The following is a 25,696-nucleotide window of genomic DNA, read 5'->3' as shown; positions in this document are numbered from 1 at the left end:
TTTCCCAGTTCTTATGAAAACATCTGCATGCCTCCCATGTTTCCAGAAGTGGCTTGGTGCTGGGTATCGGTGCCTCGGGAATGCCGGTGGGCACTTGGCAGCCACCTCTGCTTCTGCACACAGTAACTGCTTATCTTCTACTATTACAACAGCCTGGCAATCTCTGACCTACGGATGACGGAGGAGAAGACACACAGGTGACAAACATCTGACTTCTGGCAATAGAGGTTGAAAAATTCACCAAGGGAAGGCTATTTTCCCCTCTTTGCTGGAGACTTCCAGATGGTGCCTGAGCGGGCTGCCTCGCAGAAGGAAATTAAGTCGTTACGCCCTCAGAGAGCTCAGTGACACCGGGGGAGATGGTGAACACCAGCAGATGGGAAAACGCGTGGGTTTCCCTGCTCGCGTTTGGAGCGACTCGCAGTGCTGCCCCCATCGAGTCCCGCCTCGGTCGAGCCCCTCGCTGCCCCCCGGGAAAGCCGACTGGTAGCAGTTAAATCGAATGCAGCACCTCCCTGGCGTTCCCGTTCATAACCACAGCGTTATAAACACCTATCAGAAGTCCTTTATTTGAAAAGGGGTCGTCGCGTCTCCCCTCCCGCGGCCCTGAAGCGCAGGCTCCGCGCTGCGGCACCGCCAGCCCCGCGCGAGGGTGGGAGCGAGGGCCGCTCGCCCCGCCCCGCCCCGCCCCGGCGGCGCTGCGGCTGCCGGCAGGCGGCAGGGAGGCTCCGGGCCCGGCGCAGGCCCGCCCCGCTCATTCATCGCCCCGCGGCCGCGGCCCCGCCCCCGCTCCCCTTCCCTCCCAGCCCCTTCCTCTGCGCTCCTTCCCCGGCCGCCGCCTCCCCAAGCCGCCGGCCGCGGGAAGGGCCGCAGCCGCCGCAGCCATGGCCGCCGAGGGGGTGGACGAGCGCTCCCCGCTGCTCTCCGCGCCCGGCTCCGGCAGCGTCACCCCGACCGCGCCGCCCTACCTGCCGGACAGCAGCCCCCGAGGTGAGCGGGGGGCATGGCTGCCGGGGGCCTCCTTCTTCCTTCCCCCCCTTCCTTCCTTCCCCCCCTTCCTTCCTTCCCTTCTCCCTTCCTTCCTTCCCTTCTCCCTTCCCTCCCTCCCTTCCTTCTCCCTTCCCTCCCTTCTCCCTTCCTTCTCCCTCCCCCCTTCCCTTCCTTCTCCCTCCCCCCTTCCCTTCCCTCCCTCCCCCCTTCCCTTCCCTCCCTCCCCCCTTCCCTTCCCTCCCTCCCCCCTTCCCTTCCCTCCCTCCCCCCTTCCCTTCCCTCCCTCCCCCCTTCCCTTCCTCCCCCCTTCCCTTCCCTCCCTCCCCCCTTCCCTTCCCTCCTTCCCTCCCTCCTTCCCTCCCCCCTTCCCTTCCCTCCCTCCCCCCTTCCCTTCCCTCCCTCCCTCCTTCCCTTCCCTCCTTCCCTTCCCTCCTTCCCTTCCCTCCTTCCCTTCCCTCCTTCCCTTCCCTCCCTCCCTTCCCTCCCTTCCCTCCCTCCCTTCCCTCCTTCCTTTCCCTCCCTCTCTCCTCCTCCCTGTCGGGCCTTGGGGCTCGGCCCAGCGGGTCTCCCTCCGCCTTTGCCGGCGAGGCGGGGGGCGCCGAGCTGGGGAAGGAACAACAGGTCCCGCCGCGCAGGTCTTGGCGGGCCGAGCTCCGCCGTGAACTCTGCGAAATGGGGGCGGATAAATAAAGCATTAAAACAATCGTTTGCAGCGGCGGAACGAGCCCGAGCCGGTCTGCTCGTTGCAGCGTCGCGCTCGCGTGTCGGAGCTCGCAAGGGGATGGTAGGGCTGGGGTTCCCCGGTTAATTAGCAGCGGAATTAACCAGGCGAGGGCTCGGTGCCCGCTGCTGCCGCGGCGCTCGGGTTCCAGCAGCGAGGGGGCTGTGCGCCGTGTGGCTCTTGGAGCCGCCAGGGTGTCCTTGCAAACGCCTTTCAAGGCCATCGCTGGTCTCGGCTTTATCTCTAAAGCAAGGCAGATACTGGCAATCTGGAATCGTGGCCTAACGATGTGGGATTAATTTTCTCTAACAGGTTTAGGAAAATAATCTTGCTCATGGATACTGAATATTTAATAAGTAGGTGAAAATTGTTTGCTTAGGAAATATAAATCGGGACATTTACAAAATATATTAGTACATTGGGTTTGGGGTTTTTTTGTTTTCCACTTAAGCATTTTAGAGCAGAAAGGGAGCAGAAAGGGATATGAAAATGTCTTTCGACTAGTGCTATTCACTTTCAGTTGGCTGTTCAGTCCCATTTGAATTGCATAAATGATTATCAGCCTGAAAAACAGTAGAGGCTTTGGTTTTTTCAGTCAAATTGTGTAGAATCGACATCACCCTTTCAGTTCTGCAGTTTAGAAAATCCAGAAATCCTTAGTTTAAATTCTGGTATTTGATGTTTTTATTCTTAGTAGTCCTTACTTTTGCATCCACTTTGATTTATTTCTAAGAAAGTCTTCATGATTTTAAAAAACAATGAAAATGCATTGGATCAGTGACTCTTGTTTGAGTGCAGGGTAAAACTCATGACCTGGAAACAAGCTGGGCCTCATTTCAGTTGGTAGCTGTGTCCTGCTGTGCCTTCAGCCCATGCTTGTAACTCCTGTTAACCTGTTTGGCACCACTGGTGCAAAGTGGCCCTTGAGATAAGTGCCTTGCTCCCAGAAGTCAGAAGGAACCATGGAGCTTTTCTGATGTCAAACATCTTTGCAAGTTGAGGTTCTCTTGTTTGATTGATCCACAGGCAAGCATGCTAGGCAGCACTTGAAAACTGCTCAGCAGAACTTACAAAAAGATATCTGCAGAACAAAACTTTGCACAGCTGTGATGTAGACTGGATTGCTCTAGTTCCCTTGCTCTGCGAGTTTTCCTTAGTGAAAGGATCTGTGCAGGCTAAATCGCCTTTAGAGCTAACAGGCAGTCTTTATCTCTCCCCTTAAGCTCAAGTCTAGATGCAGAGAGAGGAAGCATTCTGGTGGGGAGATGGGGTTTGCTTCCAAACCTCAGCTTTCCGCAGTGGTTCCTTGCTCAACATCACTTGACTGATGTGGAGCTGCAGAGGAAGGAGGAAGCAGCCCTTTGCCCTCCAAACTACCACCTGAATGTACATTAATAGCTTTATCCCTGTAATTATCTACTTTGCCCAATATGTCTTCCTGGGCTTTAAATTAGAGAGGCCATGGTTTGAAAGTAGCTGCCTCTTCCCTTGTTGGGCTGCAGCTGAGACCCAGCTGACCCTCTCCAGGGTGAGCTGGTGTGTAGTTGAATCCTGGTACTGGCTCATTGTTTGTTCCTAGTGATGGAAGCAAGCAAGAAAAATCTTTTCCACGTGGACACAGGGCACAGTAACTTTGCTTAAACAAAGGGTGGACCGTCAGCTCTGTTCCCTGTAGTAACGTGGTTATTCAGTGCACTTTTTTCTTTTTCTTTTTTTTTTTTTTTCCCCGCAGCTTCGCTCAGGCTAAGTGTTTAGGTACTACCTGTTTCTGACACAGATAACTTTTTTTTTCTTTCCCTCATCCAACCCTTCCCAGATCAGGCTAAGGAATCTTTTTCTTCCTTTAATCCAATAAACAAAATTAACCCCAAATCAAAATTATTTCTGTTTGACCCTAGTAAGCCATAAGTAGTTCAGCGTACTTTCCGCCCTTCAAATACATAGGGAGGAAAGTGCATTTCTGACGTTGAGTTTTGATATTTCTATCCTGTGATAGTGCGTAGGGAATCATAAGTTAGAGTCAGATGTACTGCATGGTAGGGTGCTCTGCTAATCTTGCTGAACTAATTACTGTTGGAGTTTATTTTTTTAAAACTGATATAACTGTCACCTGGTATGTCAGCAGCAGGAAATCAGTATTTTGTTATGTGTGTCATGAAACCTCTGATGTGTATGTGAAACTAGCCTACCATCCAGTCACATCCAACATTATGGACCTTTCAGCCTGAAATTCAAGCTGTCAAAAAAAAGTCATGACAAAGAATGTTAATGTGCTTTGAAACCTTTTTATTAAGGGGTAATGAGCAGCAGACTCTGAGACAATACCTCTATTTTCCTTTTCACCCAATTCCAAATCCCCCCCCCCCCAATATTTTTCTTTAAACTTAATTTTGGTGGCTTTTGCTGCTTAATTTTTTGGTGTTTTTCGAAATGCACTTTTTCTTTAAGCATGAAGGTTGCAGTGCCAAGATACCTTTGGTTTTCTGCTCCATAGCAAGTGTTATTTGCTGCAGCACGATTCTGAAAAGCAGCCATTATTTGCTTGCTGTCTGAAAACTGCTGAGCCAGCAGGACAGGAACAGTCTGCTTACCTGGAAGCTGAGCAGCTTCAGTAAGGAGGTGTGAAAAGTGGCTGGTGCTGTCTGCAGGTGTTCACATGCCTTATTTAACTATCAAAATCCTAGGAATGGGCACTTACAAGTAGGGTATGGAGTTTTGCAAATGTCTAAAAGGGGATAATTGCCAGTTCTTGAATTATTCCAGGAGTGTGGGATGCTGGATGGCGGGGGTGTTGTGTCTCTCTTTAATTCTGGTACCCTTCAAGGTACTGCTTGCCTTTCCATAGTACAGCTGCCCTGTGCCCAGCTGGTAAGAGTTGAGAAGTCACAGTTTAAATGCAGAGGACAAAGCAAAGAAATTTGGTAACACGATTGAGGTTGGTTTTCTGAAAAGCGACCAAACCTGGGATTCAGCTGAAGGGGTTTCCTGACTGAGTTTGGTGTTCAGTCTGCCTGACATTCCTTTTGCCTTAGGGCTACCTGTTCTCGACAGAAAGTGTGTCAGCTGCTTGTTGCAGGAGTACTTAAGCAGGCTGCTTGCAGCCAACCCCCTCTTGAAGCAGCCTTGGCTTTGCCACCTGCAGCTAAGACACTGCTGTTCCCATCATCTGAATCTCATACCTGGCTACTGCAGGAAACCAGGAGGTTTGAGATTGTTTCCAGTTGCTAAAGTGTGTGGGGCTTGGGTTTTCATCTTGTGTATTGTTTGTTAATGTCTCCTCTTGCATGTGGCAGCCTTGTACTGAAGATAAGCTATCACAGTAGTGCAAAATGTTGTTGTTCTTGAGGATTTTTGACTGGATCCTATATTTTCTTAGAATGTAGTTCCTCAGAAACAAAAAACCTGAACAACACTCTTAAGTTACTTGATATTTCCTAAGGAAATTGGTTTCTGCAACATCAAAACTGGGGATGTGAAGTTCATTTGCTCAGGTAACAGAATTGCATTGCAGCAGATAAGTTTATTTTGTTTCTTGTGTGAAATAATTCGAGTATATTGGCCGTAATTCTGAGACCCTCAAGGTGACCGCTTTCCCTCTGTGAGTTTAGAATCAAGTACAGGTCCAGATCGTTGCACACCAAGCAGCAAAGAGTGCACTGAACACCAGTGCTGCTCCTATGGTTTGTGATGGAGTTTATTTTTTTGCATTTGAAGGGCAGGCATATCTTTTTATATCCCTCCAGCCTATGACAATCACTTTAAAACAGAGTGAAGGAGTGATGAATATTTTCGTATAGGTTTACATTTAATACTTGTGCTTGTCAGCTTTAATTGGAGACTGTGATGTCCCTCTCTACCCCTGCAGCAGATCCTGTTCAGTGCTGTTTGTAAACTGAAAGTAGGTTGATCTCTCATCGCTTCTCTGGAGATTGTTGGCTTCTTGTTGAAATTGTGAAATAATTTATTGAAGTCCAAGGCTAATAATTTCAAAGTATAAGTATTATTCAATTGACAGTATGAAAAAAGCTAACAGTGAACTACTAAATATGCCCATTCTTTGTTTGCTTACCTGAACGATCCTGAACTTCACGATGAAATAAAAGCCAGTGTTACTAAGCACCAAATTATTGTGGTAATAAGCTCATGAGAGGTTGCTAGGGTGAATTGTTTTCATTCCATGGATTAAACCAAGAAGGATCTTGGGTGTTTCTTCCCTGGTTTGCCGTGGGCTCAGTACTGGCAAAGCTGAAATCACCTCTTCCACAGGGGCTTGAGGCCTCTCTATTTTCTCCCCTGTGTGAGCCTATCTTAAGTGACTAAAACTGTCCTTGTGCATCTGTGCTTTGGTTCTTGGACTGCAAAAATATTTAGAACTGTTAAAAGAGTAAGCTCTGATGGTTCTGTTTATCTTTTTTCTTCAAGATAGTATAAATTTGCTGTTGTTGCACTCAAAAAAAACCAATTTGTGCCACCTCCCATCCAAGACTTGTTTCTTTAATAGGACTTTTCTGTATCTTTACCTGTAGTATTTGATACTAAATGATAAGTAATTGACTATGTTTCAGTCTCCAGATGTTTGAAAGTGTGGTTATGGCCTACCGATGTTGTCTTTTATCTTGTATTTTTTACTTCAGAAGCCAGTCTCTAGTTGCTACTTATCTATGGTGGGTTTGGGTGTTGTATGAGGATTTTTTTCTCCTCTTTTCTAAAGACTGTAAAAAGTTGGTTTGAAAATACGGTTGCATAGATGAGCCTTTTGTCTGATTCACTTTTCTGGGATGACTTACAGTCTGGTTGCCATGCTGTTATGCTTTATGTACAACTAGAGTTGATGTTTGGTACACAGAAGTTGTGGGGAAAGGGAAAGCAACCTTACTTCTGTCTTATGTTCATACTAATTATTAAATTTTTTGAAATATTTTTTCTTTTTTTGATGCTGTGACTATTAGAGGCAGTTTTTGCCCATGGTGTTTTAGGATCCTCTGTTTAGTTTTTTCCACTGAGATTTCCTGATCTCTTGCAGCAGAGCTTCCTCCGCCCTATACTGCCATTGCAAGCCCAGATGCCAGCGGTGTTCCTGTTATAAACTGCCGTGTGTGCCAGTCACTAATCAATTTGGATGGCAAGCTACACCAACATGTTGTTAAGTGCACAGTTTGCAATGAAGCTACGGTAAAACGGATTTTTAGCATTTTCTTTATTAGAAGGGAGGTGGGGGGAGATTGAAGTATGCCTTCAGTAGAATTCCTGTTCACACCCGTAAAGGGTGAATCCCTTCCTGCCATCCCTGCAAAGAACCTGTCAGCGCAACTGGCTGCTACTGCAACTAGTGTGCAAGTTCAAGGGTTGCTGACACAAGGATTGCCATACGCAGCAAGAATAAAGCTTTGTGCTGTTGATGAGACTGCACAAGATTTTTCCTTCTGAGGCAAAAGAACAAAAAGCAGAGATGCTGTTCCAGTAATTACCCTTCTGTAAAGGAGGGTGAAACTGGTTGTGGTGGGATGAAGAGAAATGATTTGAATTACTTGAGCAGTGAAAGAAACAATAACTAACTCATACCCTTCCCTGGATGTGGTCTTACCTGCTGCACTGCTATTTAGTCAATTTGTTAGCTTGCTAACAAACCACACCGATTTTGAAATGCAGAATGCTATTAATACTTCCTATCCCTGCCAATGTATAATATTCCAGGCCAAACAAAGTATCTTGCAGCTTCTGAAACTTGTGATTTGCTGTATGAAAGAGACCCAGAAACTTGACTCCCAGGTTGCAGAAAGATAGTATCAGTACAGTGTAAAATAAGGTTACAGTCCAGTGATGTCTGCCTGTTCTCTTAGTCATTGAAAGCCAGACTCTGATCCTTTCATTGTTGAATGAAACTATTGTACCAGGTATGGAGGCTTGTTTTGTTTTAACTAGTCAGGGTTTTTTAAGTGCATGACTGCTTAAGCTCACATTTTAAAAAACTAAGGCCTTGATTTGCTGAAATATGAATATTTTTTCCATTAGTTTGCAGAATCTTTTGTTTGTTCTGGTGATGAAATTTGCACTTCTTTCTCTAGACAGAGAGAAGATGTCTAATTTTGTCTTGACTCTCAAGTTTCCTCTGTAAGAGGAACTGTATTTCTCTGTTACCAAAACTTATTGCTGAAGTTGTTCTGCTTTATCATACTGTTACAAGGGAAAAAGGGAATTGCTATGACTTATGTGTGTTCTCTGGTGTGTTTTTTTGTTCTATTTAGCCAATCAAAAACCCTCCTTCGGGGAAGAAGTATGTTAGATGTCAATGTAATTGTCTCCTTATCTGTAAGGATACGTCTCGGAAAATAGGCTGTCCAAGACCAAACTGGTAAGAATAAAAAACTAAGTGCCTTGAGATGTTTTTCTTTAAAGCAATGCTGCTCTTAGAGTACTTCAGACTAAAAGAGGTTCAAGCCTCGGCCTCTCTACAGGGGCACTTAGAAAGCATTACTGAATTTCTGCAGAGATGGGTTGTGTTAGTGTCAAGTTTACTTTTTTTTCTAAAACTAAGAAAGAAAAAATTCAATTTCTGTACTTAGTGGTAGTCTCAAATGTACGTTTCCCATTTTAGATACGTTATAAGGAACAAACAAAATAAAAACACCGGAGAAGAAAATAACTTCTTGGTTTTGGGATTTAACATTCTTAATTTCTTGCAGATTTAATTATTGTAAACACACAGGTTGATCAGTTTGCTTGGTTTAGAGTGGTGACTTCAAAATGAAATAGGAGAGGGAGCACCAGGTTGTTCTTAGTCACTTCTTTGGTGTGCTGCATTTTCAACTTCCTCTCAGCTCTTGACTTTTTTGTTACAACAAACATATAAACTAATAGGCACAATTGACACACTGAGTATTCTTACTGTTGGGTTTAGGATGTTAAAGATACTGCTGAGGTAGGAGTAATTTGATTGTAAGTGATACAGCTCTAACAGGAGAAACAGATGAAAGCTAGATCTGTAACTGCTTGAATGGAAGCTCTACCACACTAAGCGCCCTAGTCACCATTCTGTTTGATATTCTGGTCTTTTTAGACTTGTGTTGATTTGGGTTTTTTTTGCTAACTGAGTGTTGAGGAAAACTTCAAGACATTTCAAGTATTTTCACTGAGTGAAAAAATATTCAGGAGATACTGCAGTTGTAATACATCTTATGGTTGGTAACCAAGCTGAATCAGAAACTCCATAGTTTTATTAAAATCTCAAAAGCATGTGTCTCTGCAGTTTCCATAAGACAACCTATGTATTTGACTTACTAGAAGGTGAGCAAAACTGGGGTACTTCGAAGCAGAGAGGTGGAAGTATGCCTGAAATGGAAGACTCCAGACTGAAGCGAGGCCATCCAGTATACAATTTTGGTTGTGCTTGGAGATAGAGGCAGTGCGAGTTGAATAATGCTTTAATTTTTATCTTCACTTTTTTCGTGCTAGATAGTTTGATCTTCATTCTGCCTTGGGTCGGTTAATTTGGGTAGTGCCGTTTTGAATGGACAGATTGAGTAACTAAACTGGAAATACACTGAACAAATATTTGCAAACTGTTTTTTAAATTAAATTGATTACATTTAGTCAGCCTCAAGTGGTTTTATTTTTTAGTTCACTTTGTTTGAATGAAATTTTTACTATACAGATGTGGATATGCTGCTTATATTGACATGGTTGTCAGTAGTGTGGGAAGGAGGAGTACCTGACTTTAGAAGGAGAACTAGGCTATGGGAGAGTCCTTGCTCTTTCTCCAAGTTTCACGTGGGTATGTATGTTACAATTCATGGGCTGGCTCAGCCTAGGTATTAAGATTTTGTTTTCCTGAGGAGTGTTTCTGCCATGTGACGGCAAGTCTTTGATCTCCACAAGGTTCTGGCTTACGTGGCTGATCTTAGAGTGAAAGAGGATGTTTTCCAAAATGAAAAGGAAAACGTTTTGGAGAGAGAGTAAAACTGGGTGCACCATCTATTTAAAAAGGAGATTATAGTTTGAAAGTGTAAAATATTTGGTAATGGCTGAGCTAATTGCTTAAACGCATTGTCCTTCTCTTTTGCTAGCTTAATTACATGTACATCTAATGTTCTTAACACAGTAGACGCATCATTACTCTTGGTCCAGTAATGCTGATCCCAGAAGAGCAGCCAGCTCAGCCTGCTTTGCCAGTTCAACCAGATGGGACTAGAGTGGTATGTGGGCACTGTGGAAATACGTTCCTTGTAAGTAAAGCATCAGATTCTTCTTCTCACGCTTAAGCTATTTGTTGCAAACACTTTTAAGAGCATATTGCCTCACTCTGTTGCTTTACAGGAAGTAAAGCTTCTCTGTGCTATGGATGTATGGTCTGTGTTTAGTTATCTTTAAATGCATTTCCTGAAAACTGTTCGGTGTCTTTCTGTGCATGCGTGGATAAAGCCCAAAGCCAGTCTTATTGCTTAGTGATATAAGAGTGGATGGTGGTGGAAAAGGTAGACTTCTAGGTTCTCTTTAGGCTTGCTGTGATGGTTATGTTTTGCCATTGCTGTACGGACCCCTGAAAACTCTTTATTAAAGCATTTGCATTGGCATATCTGTTAGCTGTTACAGAGCTATAGATTTTGGTTCATATGTGAGGCTGACAGTTGAGCCCTTTTCTTGCATGCTTCAACTTCAAAATACTCTTTCTGTTGAACTGTTTACAGCCTTTTACATGGCTAAGGCACTGCCATACTTGAATTTTGATTTAGGAAGAGTCTCTGCAGTACACAGTAAGTTAGCTTTAGGCTTCATCATCTAGCTTTGCTTGAATGTTTGTCAGGCTGTGGGTTGAGAAATGGCTTAAATAAGTGGTACCATTGAAGGACCTGCATAGTCACCAGAGTGGTGTTACATTCCTGAAACAAAGGATCGTCAGATTCATAAAGGCTAGAGAATATGCAAGTGCATTCTGTGAAAGGAAAAAGAAAGCCCAGGGGATGGCAGTTCATGTTGGTGTGTATCAGCAGGGAGAAAAAGATTTGCTTGTGATAGGCTCTGTAATGGAATAGACTTGTTTCTTCAGCTCTTTGCTTCAGATTTGTGGAACAGTGAGGTGTGCAACAATGGCTTAACTACTATAGCAGATGATGAATGCAGGGATGACCCTTACATTTTTTTAAAAGGGAAACTAAAAATTTGGTTGTGAATTTACAAGTAATGTAGGATCTGAGAAACCATTAAAGATGTTTAAGAAATAGTGTGTCTACTAATCCTTTCTATATATTTTAAGAAATACAAATATTCCTATTATACCCTTTGCTGAAGAACAGTAAGCTGTAACTGGAGATAGTTGGAGTGGGTTCTCTGTTTGCTTTTTTTAAATGCAAGCCTATGACTTTAACTGGTAAGACTATTGTATGCAATATAGAATAATGTTACTAACAAACCTCCTGGATCTACAGAAGAAAAAGGCCATCTCAACTGCATATTGTAAGTCAGGGAGCTTTTATTAAAGGTTGCTTTTTCTTCTAGCTTTTTCCTTTTTAAATAAAGTAGTGTGTTGCAAACTGTTAAGTACCTGCATAAACACTCTAGTTTGATACAGTATCATAATTTAATTCTTAGTGCAATTGTGTTTATTAGCACAGCTCTAAAACTGCACAGGCAAAAGCGGTGCTGTAGAGGAGAGGTACAGTATTAAGCTTTAATATAGTCTCTTAACACAGAAGACCATCTATACTATGTGAGTTAATATTTTTTTTCTCTTCCTCGGGGAGAATCAGTGTTATGAAGTAAAATTCTCATTGCTAAGTTATTGACCTATCTTTGGGGGCTTTTAGCAGCATGGGTGTTTTATTTATCTTTATGCCCTGTTTACTTTCTATAAATGCAGCCCAAAATAATTTTGTAGCTTACATTATGAACTTCTTTAGGTGAAGATAAGGAAAAAACACACAAACCCATAAAGACTGATTTTGACCATAACTACTAGACACTGCCGTAAAAGGCTAAGTTTTCTAGTTTGGAATTTGTGTATGTGATTTCAGATTTGATGATTTCCTTAAGGAGTTGCGTCATTTTGAACTTCATAGTCCTGTCTGCCAGTAAGACCGATTTACCACTTTATGGTGCATTTTAAAGAAACATTAAATCATTGGAAACTTGAAGCTTGTGTTCTTTTATGCTGAATTATCAAGAAACAAACTTTCATGCTTCTACCTCTTTCTGTTACCAAATCTGAGATTCTGCAAATAATTTTTTTTAATTAAGAAAAAAATTGCTTGTTTTTGAGAGTGAGCAGGGAAGCAAAAACCCAAGAGCTCTATCCAACATGGAAACTCAGCTTCTACGAGGTTATATCTGCCCTTTGCTATCTCCCCAGTGTAAAGCAAATATGTAATGCTAGATGCATCTCTCAGCAACTCAGTAAGGTATCTCCTTTACTTTACTTGGCAGTTAAAAAATAAATAAAATAGAGAAGCAATGCTAGAATTCCTGGGGTAGAAAGTTCACATTGTCAGTTGCTTGTTCTGTGCTCTTTTAAGAGTATCAACTTGTTCACCACCTTGCCAAGATTTTTTTTTTTTATATGAAAGCATAAGTACAGACTGTGCTTTCGCTGCCTCTGTGTGGAGGGACATATTAGAATAATTTACAAATAATTAAAAATGTGCTTCATGCTACGGAGTACCTTAAAATGTCTCTGTCTCAACCGGGAGACTGGCTTAGTACTGAACTATCACTAATTATTCATGTTTTGTTCATGAGATTTTTTTTTTCCTGGTTAACCTGATAAGAGTCTCTTATGTGTTAAGGTTTCCACTATTTCTGACAGATTTGGAGTTCAGACAAGTGCTAAAAAATGGTAGAACAAAAAAGGAGGGCAGGATGAGAGTTTAACTGTCTTGCTGAATCACAGTCTAATCTGGTTTGGGGTTTTTTGAGAGCTTCTCGACCTGGGCTGTGGCTGAGCTACTGTTTCTGCCAGCTGTAAGTCATTCACCACAACCCCTCTCCCAGGGGACTCTTCCTGTGATGATTTGTGGCTGTTGAAGGCTAAGTTGACTTTAAAAATGGTGGCAGACAGGGGAGGGTGTCCCTGTGTTCCCCTTCATCCTTCTGCTACTGTCCTGCTGTTGGACACCCTTGAGGACAAGAAGTCAGGAGCAAGCTATGTAAGCTACAGGCTGTAGGCTAAGCACTGTGGTTTGTCAGTTATCTTCTGTCAGTTTTAATTTTTTAAAACTAATTAGATATGAAAAGTATTTCTTCTAAAATGACTGAGTAAAAAACCTTTTAAGTTCTTTAGAAAACTTAGCAATATTTTAATCTGCAGAAGTATTTTACTTTCCCAAAGGACCTGGGGTTGGGGGGGAGCAGATGGTAAGATGAGAAGTTGCTTTTATTTGTTCTGGTTTTTTTTTAACTATTTGGGCTCACTAGAAAGGAAGTTTGACATGTTCTTCTAGTAAATCCCTTGATAAATGTCTATTTTCAACTATCTACAGTTGAAACATTTGAGAGTTTTCAGAAATCCTCGTCTGTGTTTCAGTACCTCTATCTGAGGATTTCAACTATTGTTTATTGTATGGTTTCAATGGGAAAAAATACAGTTTGTATTGTCAGCAGGGAGCTAAATTTCATGTAACTGTCAAGTTTTCATGTTAAGTTCTCTTAACAACGTGAAACAAGATTAGGTAGTGTAAAGCACCTCTGGAATGTGAGTAAAAATACCAGCTTTAAGTATGATCTAAACCTCCTGCTAAACCCACCAAAACTCCAAGAAGCAGAATGTGTGTGAAAATTACCTTTCTTCACTATGCTAACATGATCTGAATTCTTGTGGTTTGAATGTCTTGTTGAATTTTTTTCTTCAGATATTTCCAATATGGGCATAAGGAATCATAACTCTGCTTCTCTTACTTCCAGCTGTTTCTTAATGAAAATAGATAACAGTGCCTTTCTCTTTTTAGTGCATATTTAGAGCCATTCTTATAATAAGAAATCTTACATAAAACTCCAGGAAGATCATTAATGAGTAACTTTGGAAATGGAGTTGCCTGCCCTGGAATAAAACTAGTGTACAGAAGTTAAGTTGAATTACAAATACATAAAATGTTGAGTCGTGAGTTTAGATTTGCTTTTATTTCTGGAACTGCAGTTCTAAAAGCTGGAAGAAGATCCCTGAAGAGGCCTGTCTCTATCCCCAATACTGACAACCACACCTTATCCCACTTTTACTGTGTAGCACTAAGTAAAACTGAGTAGTTTTTGACAGGGATGCAGGCAAATAGCTAACTTTGTTCTCTGGAAGGAATATGAAAATAGAATTGATGCTTCTAAAACGCATTACTTGGGTGTGCACTATTATAGAAGCTTTCATTTTATTAAGGGGTAAAATACAGCCATGCCAAATGAGTTTGGCCAAGTCCTTGTAAACAAATAAGTTTTGAAGAACTATGTAAAATGTACTGTAATTGCATAGTTCAGAATGAGGAGAAAAATAATGGATGACTTCTTAGTGGAGAATTAGCCCCATTGGATCTAAATAAAACCCAAGTGCTCTCTAAATACCACAGATCAGAACCTTGCTTACAGCAAGACCTGCTCATACTCTTTCTTTGCACATAAAATCATAAGTTTATCCTCAATGTTTAAATGGTGCTGTGCTGTAGCTGGGTGCTGTTTTGTCTACAAGGATGGCTTTTGATTTTGATTTGTGTTGGGAGTAGTTATGACAACACTACTCACTTCAGGAGACTGACTTCTGTTTTTCTTAGAGATAAGGAGGGTCAGAGTGGCACTGGGGGTCTCTGCTGTGTGACTTTTATATAAAATTAAGAGGAGAGGGGAGAAGAGGGTTAAGTTTAACCAGGAAACTGCTAACTACTTCCATTTGGGAAAGGCAGCAGAAGAAAGCTGCTATTATAATATAACTGCTTGCAGAATGAAGAACAATAATTTTATCCCCTTGTTCAAGGCAAACATGTTTAAAATGTTTATTTAATGTTTGTCACGGAACGAAATTTGACAAAACCTGTTTTATTAAGTGAGTATATGAGACTCTATCCTCTGGTTGAGGTAATTCTAGGGATTGCTTTCACCAAGGCTGCTTCCTAGATAGGTTTTAGTCTGTGCACTGAAGGTTATGACCACATGATGTACAGTTTTATATATCACCTTAAAAAATGTCATGTAGCCTATAGCAGTCTCTGTGGATATAAAACTTGTACAGACATCTACTATCAAAAATATTCTTCAACTAATCTTTCTGTGCACCCTTCACTTGTTTCTCACAAATGATGCAAGAGTTGGGGAAAGATGGGAAAATGCATCTATTTGTGCCAAAGAAAACACATTTATTTTGATTTGAGGTATATTAATGGTTGTGGAAGTTACAGAAAAAAGCTGTATTAATATCACTGTGTTGCCCATACTGTGCCTGTGGCTGAAACCGCATTACGTCAAGTGAATCTTGTAAAAGTGAGGCAAGTCATGGGAAATGTTCACATGGAAATCCCACTCCTATGTTGCCACTGACAAAGGGCATCCCGTTTACGGAAGAAAGCAAGAAACAAGTCAAAGAAAGCCTGAGAATCAAAATGTTTTTGCAGTGACATTTAGCATGAAGTACAACAAACATTTTCTCAGGCCAGTTTTTCAACCTTTTTATTTTTTCTTTTTACAGTGGATGGAACTGAGGTTTAACACACTAGCAAAATGCCCACACTGCAAAAAAATGTAAGTTCTCGGAAAGCAAGGTTATGTAAATTAACTGTTGCAGAAGTTGCCAGTGTTTCTTCCGTAGAAGTATTTGGAGTAAAATGTGTCTGCTCTGCTGATTATTTTGTCATACTCATCTAAATTTGAAGGCTAAGGAGCATGTTATGTGGCCGTGAATTCGTCACTCTTTATGCACAAATAGGTAATTTTGACAAATCCAACCTGCATTTAGTAAAATACTCTGGTTAAATTGCTAGAGGCAAAAAAAAAAAAAAAAGCTGCTAACAATAGACAGGAGTAGGCTGCTAAAATTAACAACTTATGTCCTTGAAATTTTACCACTTCTTGCAGTTAATCAGGTGTCATGTAAATGTCAAACTTGAATTGCCTTTTTGTAAAAGGAGGAAAGAGAATAATCTTGTCTTAATTTGAGAGATATTTTATTGATTTCATAAACGTAACTTGTGTTAAGCATCTTAATGCAGTAGCCTGTTCAGTGTTTGTGAATTACTGTGGAATAACTTGTCTACTCATCTGATATTACTTCAATAAGAAAGAAAACTTAGAATACAAGAGCTGTAAAGAGTGTTTTGGTTTTTTGTTAGGGGCTTTCTTTGAGTACTTGTTTGGCATCTCTTTTCTGAGGTTAGGAATACTTAGATTCAAGTTTTGTTAAAATTTGTATGAAATATCAACCACAGGATATTAAATAGATACTTTCTTGTCCTGCTCATTTATTTAAGTATTTGTCTGTCTTTGATAGACAAGTGTGACTTTCAATTAAAGGAGCAAATGTGTTTTCTGCTGTTTTCTGCTGGTAATGGAGGACCACAGCTGTGTTCCATGTTGCAGGAAAACCAGCAGGTCCCTTAGGAAGCAGGAGGCTTAGGATAAATGTACTGTAGGTGTTGGCATGGCCTGGCTTTCAACAGGGATTGAAATCTTTTACTAGAGTATTTGGTAGAGAAGTTGGTCTATTGATAGGGTTAACCTCAGGAGTGTAACCAAATAGGTGTGGAATAGTGGATGTGTTCTAGTTTGCTTAGGTCAAATAAACTCCCAGTTTTGATGGGATGTTGATTTGCAGGTGTTTTTTTGGTTTTTTGCGTTTATTTTTAACTGAATGTAATTGCATTCAGTCTTTGGGGAGTGGTTGGTGTTCTGTGGTTTGGTTTGTTGGTTTTTTTAAGCTAATTGCAGTTGTTTTATATTTTATCATGTCACACTTTATAGGTGACCTCAGCTTTTTCTTGACTCTCTTTAGATACAAAATTGTTTGCTGTTAAACCTTAAAAAAATCAACAGAACCAAACTAAACAAAACCTCAACCCAAGTAATAAGAAAAACAAAACAAAACACTCCAAGCAACAGTCTGAAAGTCTTACCATGTGATCTTTTGGTCTCAGTTTTCTTGATTTATGTTGCTTTTAATTTAAAAATCCATGTGGAGCCAGAGGATTTCTCAGTATTTTTGTCTTCAAAATACAAGGCTTGCCACTTATAATAGAACTGGAGCACCTCTGCAGTGTAATAGTGTAATTTGTGAGAATTAAAACTTTAGTGGCAACCCAGTTGCAGAATACAAAACAGATTTTAACAGATTGGAATTTTGCCCTTGGGCTTCAGGTGCAAACTATGGAATATTGTAACTTAAGCTTTGGACGGGTTGCTTGGTGTCTTCCTTGCATTTGAGATGTGATGGTCAGGAGTTCCGCGCTTCCAGCAGCATAAATGTTTCTAATGCATGGATTTAGGGCACAACACAGGTAAGGCAGAGCTTTGAATTCTAGTGATGGAATAGGAAGCAGCAGGTCACTGCAGTTATTTCTGCCCTTGGTCAGAGGCGGTCCTACCTGGAGCCAAGTAGTCAAAAGGGAATGTGGGGTTCTTCATTTCAGCTTATTAATGCAAAGCTTCTGTCATTGAAGCTGACTAGTCAGATGCCAAATTATTAATTCCTTCTGTTGACTCAGTTGATGATTGTCACTGAAATAAGTATATTGTAGAGGGAGGCAAAAGGCACCTTGAATCACTGCAGCAGTAGGTGTTTCAAGGAGATATCTGCTGAGAATTTGAATCTCAAATAATTTTCATTATTTTGTTTGAATGTTTGTTTTTAATCCTGTCTACCTGCTCCTTGTTTTGTGACATCCTTTTTTACATCTGTGTCATCCTGTTTGCCCCTCCCCCACCCCCGGTAATTTTTTTGCAAAATAGTTTGAGAAATGTAGGAAATCAGTTGTGATGAAGAAAATAAAATCACTTACTTGGTAAATGACCAAATCTTTTTGGAAATGGACTACAAACCTGATCATGCCAGTAGAGGCAAAGTGTTTGCAGAAGCCCAACTGAGGCCTAGTGGTTCTGCCTAACATAGGTCCTTACCTGCATGCTGTCTACAGCATTCGGAAAAAGTGTAGTTAATGAGAAAATTGTTGCAATATCATTTTATTTTATAGTGTAGAGCTTGACACTTAGGAATGAGGAAGAAAGTGTTTCTTTTTTTAGGGTTTTAGTGTTGTTCTGTTTCAAAATACAAGATACCAGATGTTTATCAGCCCATTTCCCAAACTATTGAGAGGCTTGAGGAAGGTGGCTGAGGTTTTTCTCATTAAATGAAGATGAAGCAGGAACTACTTTTTGTTTGCTGCAGTTACCCAAGCTGTATATTAAATAATCTAGAAACTTCAGGATCATTAATTCAGTTACTAGGAAGAGAATCGAAGAGTATAAGTCTTCATTTCAGAACCCCAAATCTCTCTCTATAGTGCATTTGTAACACTTTTTGCTGCATAAAGTCTGCAGGACCTTTAGGAAAGAGAGAGGTGTTAGAACCCCTGGCACTACTGTAGCAAAATTAAGCAGTGCTGTTCATCTTCAAAATACTGGCATTTTGATAATTTTTTTAAAATCTTTTCTAAAAGCATGTCTGAAATCCTGGCAATAATAGGAATTCCTAGGAGCGCCCTGAATTCTTTCCTGCTCTACTCCTTTAACAGCCTCTGTCCCTAGTAGCAGTTTTCCCTTCTTCTAATTACTACCTGATGCTAAATTGGCTTTGGTGTCTTTTCTATCTGCTGCCTCTGCCCAGAGGTCTGGCAGGTGCCTTTGCAGCTCAGAAAGAAAGAACTGCTGTCTTCTGGTTAGCTTTGTAGTGAGTTTGCTCTTATTAGTCTCACAATGGGAAGACCTGCTTCTACAATGTAAAAATGTTCTTTTCACCACAAGCTTTATTGTTTCTCAGTGGGCCTGTCAAAGTTGCTGCAGTTGGTTGTTTTTTAGGGTAGGGTTTCAGCTGTCTTTATTCAAAGGTAGCTTGGATTTTGATGTATAATTTGGGGTGAGTAGAGGGAAACCTGACTATTTAGCGTGGCCCAGTAGCGAATATCGCTGTCAGGAGGTGAAAAATAAATTAAGATTTATTAGGATTGCTTTATATTTGTAAGTCTGCTATGTGACTGTTGGAAGTTAAGTTTATTTCATCTATGCTTTCTGTGGAAATAAAAAGTCAGTTAAAACATTCTTTACATTCTTTTTTGTGGTATTAGAAATGATGGTTTCTTCCCCAGCCTTTCTTACTGGGTAGGAGGGGACAGAGCTTGAGAGAAATATGGATGGAAAATACACAGGGCACAGGGCACCTGCAATAAAATGTGATTACAAAATCAAGATCCTAAGTCAGATAGCTCTGAAAGCGAAGGTCTCTTTCCCAAAACGAGCTTTGTCTCCATGGGAAATATACAGTGCAGTAAACATCGTGAGTGTTTTAGGTGTATTGAACATGACATTTTTACCAGCTTATCTTCAGGTATCCAGCTCTGTAATAGAATTAACTTTCTAAGTACATAGCCAGGAAATCCTGCAAAAGAGGGAACCTAAGGTCAGTTTGGCAAACACAGTGCTCATCAGTTCAGCTTTTGGAAGAGTATTCTCCATGTCCTCTTTTATAAAAATTCTGTTTTGTTTGGGTTTTTTCCATTGTGTAACTTGGAATCAGACAACAAATTCATCTTATCAAATGGTTGTAGAAGTGGAGGGAGAATGGTAAGGTACCATTATTTCCCCGGTTTGTAATTCTTCTGCCTTAATCACCCCCACTCCCAATCCTAACCCAAATGTGTATGGTTAGGCTTTTGGTAAGAAGTAATTTCCCCATGGAAATCATGAGCAGAACAATTCTGGGACTTTTCTGAAAATATGTAACAGATGGCTTGTGAGTGGTCACTGTATTCAACCCTTGCCTTGCTCAGATGAAGCTCAGCACGTAAGCTTGAGTACTGTGTGGGTTTTCTTTTCTTTGGAACGCTTTAGAAATTCCTTGTAAAGAAATAATATTGGAGTAAAGCTGCTTAAAGCAATCTATTTGAAGGCTTTGTAAGATGAATGCTTAAAAAATTCTAGTCACATGCTAAGCATATGAGGCCTTACTATGTGGTTAATTAACTGGAGCCAGAAATTTGGTCAGTCATATGACCAGTGTACTGCTTCAATAGTTCAGCCGTGCTTTCTTCTGTTTGTACATTCATCTTTAATATATTGAACTATCATGAGATGAAAATTACTTTCCTTGCATCTTTGAACACAGAGTATGAGCATCTCGGTATTTCCAAAGGTGTATTGATCTCAGAATGGGATGAAGTATGTAACTAATGATAGCGTGTTTTGGGATGCTTCAAAACTACCTCTGAGATAAATGATATTTCATTAAAGCACCTCTGCCAATCTACTGTTTTCAATGGACCCGTGTGTTCACTGGGTTTCAGTGAAATTTAGTGTTCCAATTTTTTTCATTAGTATAGCTGTATGTGATTGCAGATGTGACTCAAGATGCATTTGCTAAACAATGCCGAGCTTCTGGAAAAATTTTCTAACCTGTAGTAGAGGATGTAATGTTTTATTTGCATTTTATATTCTCTTTGACTCAAGTGGTCTAATAGTTAGCTTAATAGAGCAGGTAGAGACCAAGCTGTCTTGGAGTTTATAGTCTAGATGTCGAGTGACAGAATTTCCAAGGGATTTATTTACCTTGGTTGTCAGCAGTGATTTGTGCAGCTCACGTAACTTGTGGTAGAACTCTAAAAAAGAATCAGAAAGTAAAAAGAATTTGTGATGTTTTAAGTTACTAAAACTGACTTAAATGTGTCTAAAGAATTTCAGTCTTTGGAAGTGTTGAATGTGATACATTTTTCATGTTTGTGTCTGAAACAGTTTGGGTTTTTTATCTTCAAGAAGTGGAGTACATCTTAGCTGCTAAATAATACCGAGTGGACTATTCCAGGAAACAGATAGTGCAGGTTGTTATTGTTAATAGCATTTAAGGGTGCTAGAAGCAATTTCCAGTTACTGAGATTTAGTGAATATATTCAAGTCATGTATTGATGTATTAAAAATCTAAAGATTGTCTTATGATCTACACAGAAGCTGCAAAGCAAACTTGAGGTTTGCAGTCCAAAGGCTATTCATGATACGTACTTGGGTGCGCTGAGGATACAGGAGGCACACTCAAACTGTAGGTGTGGCACCACTCTTTGTTGTAAGCACCTACATTTTTAGATACTAGGTTATCTTCACCAATAGTTGCCCTTTAACACAAACATGAACTCGGTCTTTTACTGCTTGGTATAATTGTAGGCTTTGCCTACAACTTTATAAACTTAAGATTGCTTATGTGTATTGCCATTCTCTTCCCCTCCCCTCATTTAGACTGAACGGTTACTATTTATGTAGTTTGTTTGTTTTCTTTAAATTTAAAATAACCATTTATTTTCTAACAGTTCTTCTGTTGGAAGTGCACTGCCACGGAGGCGCTGCTGTGCATATATTACAATTGGAATGATCTGCATCTTCATCGGAGTTGGATTAACTGTGAGTGATGTACTGATACACTTGCGCCTGTGTGCAGCTCTTCTTGCACCAGCATTTGAGTTAAATCTCCTAAGCTTGTGTGGGTTTTGTCACCTCTATTAAAATCATAGACTTAATCATCTGAATTAGCCAGAAAATGAAATGTTCCAAAAAAAATAAAATTCTGCCACCTTGAGAGATTATTCTTCCTGATACTAAATTTGACTTTTGATCTCTCTAACTTCAGTTTTATGAAAAATAGTTTTACTTCACTGTAGAAGTACCAGAATATCTTGCTAAGGCTCTAAAAACTTCAGGGTTTCCAGAGATACGTATTGCTGTATAGCCAGGACTGTAAATTCCACTGCAGTGGAGGGGAATGGGATTCCAAAAGTTAGAAATGTATATATGCCTTTATAATTTGTACAAACTAAGGAGTAAAACCAGATAATAAGCTGTTTACAAATTATAAGGCTCACATTGTTACTCTATTACTCAGAAAACTGTTTGGCTTGCTTGGCTCTGAAGTATCTGGTACTGGTTACTAGAGCCAGGTTGCTACCTAGCAGTCCCAGAAAACTACATATGAGGAAATGTCTGTAGTTGAATTCATATGTGTTGTTCTTGTTATACCTCTAACTTACGTTGTAAACTGAATAAGCCTGTTGTTTTTTGAGCTTAAATGAGTTACAGAGGAGTTTTCCAGTGGAACTGAGAAGCAGATTTCTCTCTGTGTTTTTTTTTTAACAACTTTACTGAGTTTGAAAATGATGAAAATATTTTGGCATGAGGTGTGCCCACCTTGTGTTAGCCTCCATCCTTGGAGTTTTTTGGGACCCAGCTGAGCTAAAACCCTGAGCAACTTGGTCTGAGCTTAGAGTTGACCCTGCTTTGATCCAGGCAATTGTTGCTAGAGAACTCCTTGCATCCCTTCCCAGGTCATTTATATTACAATTGTGTAAAATTAAACTAATAAAATATCTGATCTATCCTTAGTAAAGTGCCCAACCGGTTCCCCTTAATATAATTGGCTATTCCCTGAAGAGCAGATAGCACTGTATGTTTGACGCTTTTGTTTTCTCTTTGTAGGTTGGTACACAGGATTTTGCCAGGCGATATCACGCAACCTATGTTTCTTGGGCTATCGCTTATCTTTTAGGTTTAATCTGCCTCATTCGAGCCTGCTACTGGGGAGCCATTAAAGTCAGTTATCCAGAGCACAGTTTTGCATAGAGAAATTCTTAGCTTATAGCGGATGAACATCTAGTAAAGCTGAATATTTCATCTTGGACACTTTTAAAACCTTTTCCTGTAAGGATTCCATTCTGTTCCAAGTAGTTTTAAGACTGGGGGTCTCTAAGAACAAATGTTCATTGCACTACATAATATGCAAATAGTTTGTTTTGCTGCTAGATTCCCTAGCTCTGAATACTAAAGCTGTGTTTACATGTTCATAACTCTGTCTTTATAGGTGTTGAATTTTTTTTCAACAGACAGTATTAAGTTTTACATTTCCTTTGTTATGTTAAAACCCGTCTGCCATTTTTCTAGGTAATCAGTAAGAATTCAAAAGCAAGAGTGTTTATAAGTGTTTCTACAGTAGCTTCACATTTGTACTTAACATTTTATCTGAAATTAAAGTGGCTTGCTTTAAAACCTAAGCAATAAGCATTTTGCTTGAACTGCTTTACTGTATCTTTTGCCTGAGATCATAGTGACCTTATTCAGGAAATGAAAGGTTTGGGTGTACGTTAAAAGAGTGACAGTGTTGCTAGAGGGACATTTGTAAACACTGTATGCTTTGAGATTTTTCAGGCAGAGAGATGCTATTTTGGTAGTCAAAATAAATTTCCCTTTATCCAGGGTTGGATTTCAGTTAGGATAAATGCTTTCTTCTCCAGGATCCTGGGACTTAGGTGTTTGGGTTTGTTTGGGGTTTTTTTGTGGTTTTTTTTTTTGTTTTGTTTTCTTTTTTTATTTTGTTTAAAAAAAAAAAAAACCTGGCAAATTCTAAAAGCCATGCTCGGATTATGGAACTTAACTCCGGTTATTCATACAAGTTCCTTTACAGGGTTTAAGGGAAGCATTTCATATGGCTTGTTTCATAATACTTCAGTGTCAAGTAGGTGACAATAAGATGGTGATGGGTTGCCTCTTAACTTTCCTCTGATCGTGTCAGATTTTCCCTGTTTGGGGAGAGTTATGCACTGGTCACTGCAAAGGGAGACACTGTTAAATTCACGGTAACTGCTGTAATAAGATAATGGGTAAACTATTACTTGGACCATTCCATCAAAATACATCTAGTCAATTTAGCACTGACTTGCCAAGAGAATACGGAAACAGAAAGCTTCTTCTAATGATGTATTCACAAAAGATTGAGGGACCAGTTCTTGCACTGCCCATCTTTATAGTTTTAAACAAGTTTTTGCTAAATTCGGAAGGAATGTCCTGGATGATTTAGACAACTGTAGTAATTTAGATAAAGGGGTCAGATGGGTAAATTAATGTGGATGTTTCAGGGATACATGTAATTTAAATTATCTATGTTCCTGCTAGGACAAAATGATATTCAGATAAGGATTTTGGAGCACAATAAATGTAAATGATCAAACTGTAAATGATCTGTCTTTGTATGATGCTAAATGTATAAAAGCAGTAGCTCAGGATTACAATGTACCTTTTACAAATAAACTAATAAAGAAATAAAGATTATTATTCAAACTTAATATATTTTATTTATATGTAAATAAAAATACACGTGGAAGAATTTCCTAGTGTGATACAGGAAAAACAGAGGGATTGTGTAGCAGGGGTGAGCTCTGCAATTTTGCCAAATATCAGCCTCGGGAATGTAAGAGAGCAAGACCCAATTGCTGTTTTATTGATGTTTTGGGAAGAATGAGGATGTAAATAAGGGATGAGACCAACTTTTAGGATTATGTCTTTTTTTTAGTCAATGGCTTATTGAGGAAATATGGTAGTATGCTCTTGTTTTCCTAATGCTATTTACATCCCTTCACTGTAGGGATTTGCTGTGCTTGTTTGCATCTTAAACTGATGAATACTCTTTCCTGTTGTCTTGTATTTCAAAATACTCTCTGCACTTCACATCCTGAAATAAGTAGGCTGGAGCTGTACAGAAAGTGATCCACTGCATTTGTAACTTTAAGCTGGAGGAGCGGGGAGCAGGGAGTCTGTGTATTGTGTGCTTTTTCTCCCTGTGTTAAGCTGTACTTTTTCCTATTTTATTTCTCCTTTTTCTTCTCAACCTTTTTGAGCAGGAGGGAAGATAAGGAACAAAGTAATTATCTTTTTCTGCATCAAGATAATGGCGTGATATTTGCTACTACTTCCTTTTACAAAGTGAAATGTAGAAGTTTGTTCCTCTAAAATATAAAACTTATTGTAGTGTTACATTTTATCCACTTCTGGGTACATACGAATCATTTAAAGTGTAAGAGAATTAAGAATGTAGAATGTGAAGGGCCTCTACAAGAGACTGAAATAGATCTGGCTATTTGTGGAACAGGCTTCTTTGCAGATAGTCATGACATTCTGTGCTGGACTGCATCTCAGTACATTAAACTTCTCTAAACTTTAAGTTAAAGAAAACTTCATGGTGTACTGTGCATACTGACCATTAGAAGAATTTTCAGCTTTTATAATCACTCATTTATTTTGTTGCTTTTTAATGAACTTCTCCTTGTGTTAGATGAGGGAAGGACCTATCTGAATTAACAATGAAGGGCTTCTGCACTTTAAAGTTTTATCTTCCCTTTTCCTTCCTCCTCTTCCCCTTCTTCCCACCAAATAATTTATATAGGAACTGAGTGGTTTTGACTAGAAAACGCTTTAGACCTTGAACTATGTTTTATTTTTTAACTACAAACCTACTGAAAGAGTGTCTTACTGGTTTTGTTTGTACTCCTCATACATGTTATGTTGTCTTTGGAAAAAGAAACACTACCCTCTAGTCTTTGAAAATTAAATTATCAGATCTTTGTCGTGTAGCATGTTGTAAGAAGCCAGAGGTTTCAAATCGGCCTGTTAAGAAATCCGCCATGAAGTGCTCAGAAAAGATGCCAAAGCAGCCATGGAGCCATTAGTGGTTATTGCTGGGAAATGGATGATAAATAATACTTGTTTGAAAGACCAGGAAAAAGCATAGTGTACATCTTTACAGAGGGGAAGCACCTTAACATCAAGTACTAGAAAATCTCTGCAACTAACCAGAAGGACTTGAATAATCAAGCAAGTAGCAGCAAAGATGATTTGTCACGTTAGATCAGTCTAAGTGTCTTTTTCTGACAGGGCAAAAATACTGCACTGCACGCAATATGCCCTCTAAAAATTTTTGTGAGATGTTCTTCCAACAAAGGTCGAGGAAGAAGTCAGTAAAATTATTCAAAGAGAGTGGTTACCAAACTGGAGGATATAGTAAATACATGCCAGCTA

General features: G+C 40.0%; 1 protein-coding gene across 2 annotated transcripts; it reads left to right on the top strand.

Annotated features, from left to right (window-relative positions):
• Positions 1-834: 834 nt before the first annotated feature.
• Positions 835-24,008, top strand: PIP4P2 (phosphatidylinositol-4,5-bisphosphate 4-phosphatase 2). Of its 2 annotated transcripts, none has more exons than XM_069854348.1 (7): positions 835-990; positions 6,738-6,883; positions 7,957-8,063; positions 9,810-9,933; positions 15,360-15,412; positions 21,169-21,259; positions 22,328-24,008. In XM_069854348.1, the coding sequence occupies exons 1-7, from the start codon at positions 885-887 to the stop codon at positions 22,469-22,471; spliced, it is 771 nt and encodes a 256-aa protein (XP_069710449.1). In that variant the 5' UTR covers positions 835-884; the 3' UTR covers positions 22,472-24,008. The 2 variants fall into 2 exon arrangements, with proteins under 2 accessions (XP_069710449.1, XP_069710448.1); XM_069854347.1 differs by having other exon boundaries at positions 6,735-6,883.
• The last annotated feature ends 1,688 nt before the right edge of the window (positions 24,009-25,696 follow it).

The sequence above is a fragment of the Phaenicophaeus curvirostris genome, chromosome 3, assembly GCF_032191515.1.
Source record: "Phaenicophaeus curvirostris isolate KB17595 chromosome 3, BPBGC_Pcur_1.0, whole genome shotgun sequence".
Taxonomy (NCBI): domain Eukaryota; kingdom Metazoa; phylum Chordata; class Aves; order Cuculiformes; family Cuculidae; genus Phaenicophaeus; species Phaenicophaeus curvirostris.
This window is presented reverse-complemented; position numbering and strand designations above follow the sequence as displayed.

What these genes read in the sequence shown, in the direction of transcription:
- PIP4P2 (XM_069854347.1), top strand. Translation starts at nt 885, where the DNA reads ATGGCCGCCGAGGGGGTGGACGAGCGCTCCCCGCTGCTCTCCGCGCCC. An exon ending in ACTGTGGAAATACGTTCCTT is followed by an intron (nt 9,934 to 15,359) that starts GTAAGTAAAGCA and finishes TTCTTTTTACAG; the next exon opens with TGGATGGAACTGAGGTTTAA. An exon ending in TCATCGGAGTTGGATTAACT is followed by an intron (nt 21,260 to 22,327) that starts GTGAGTGATGTA and finishes TTCTCTTTGTAG; the next exon opens with GTTGGTACACAGGATTTTGC.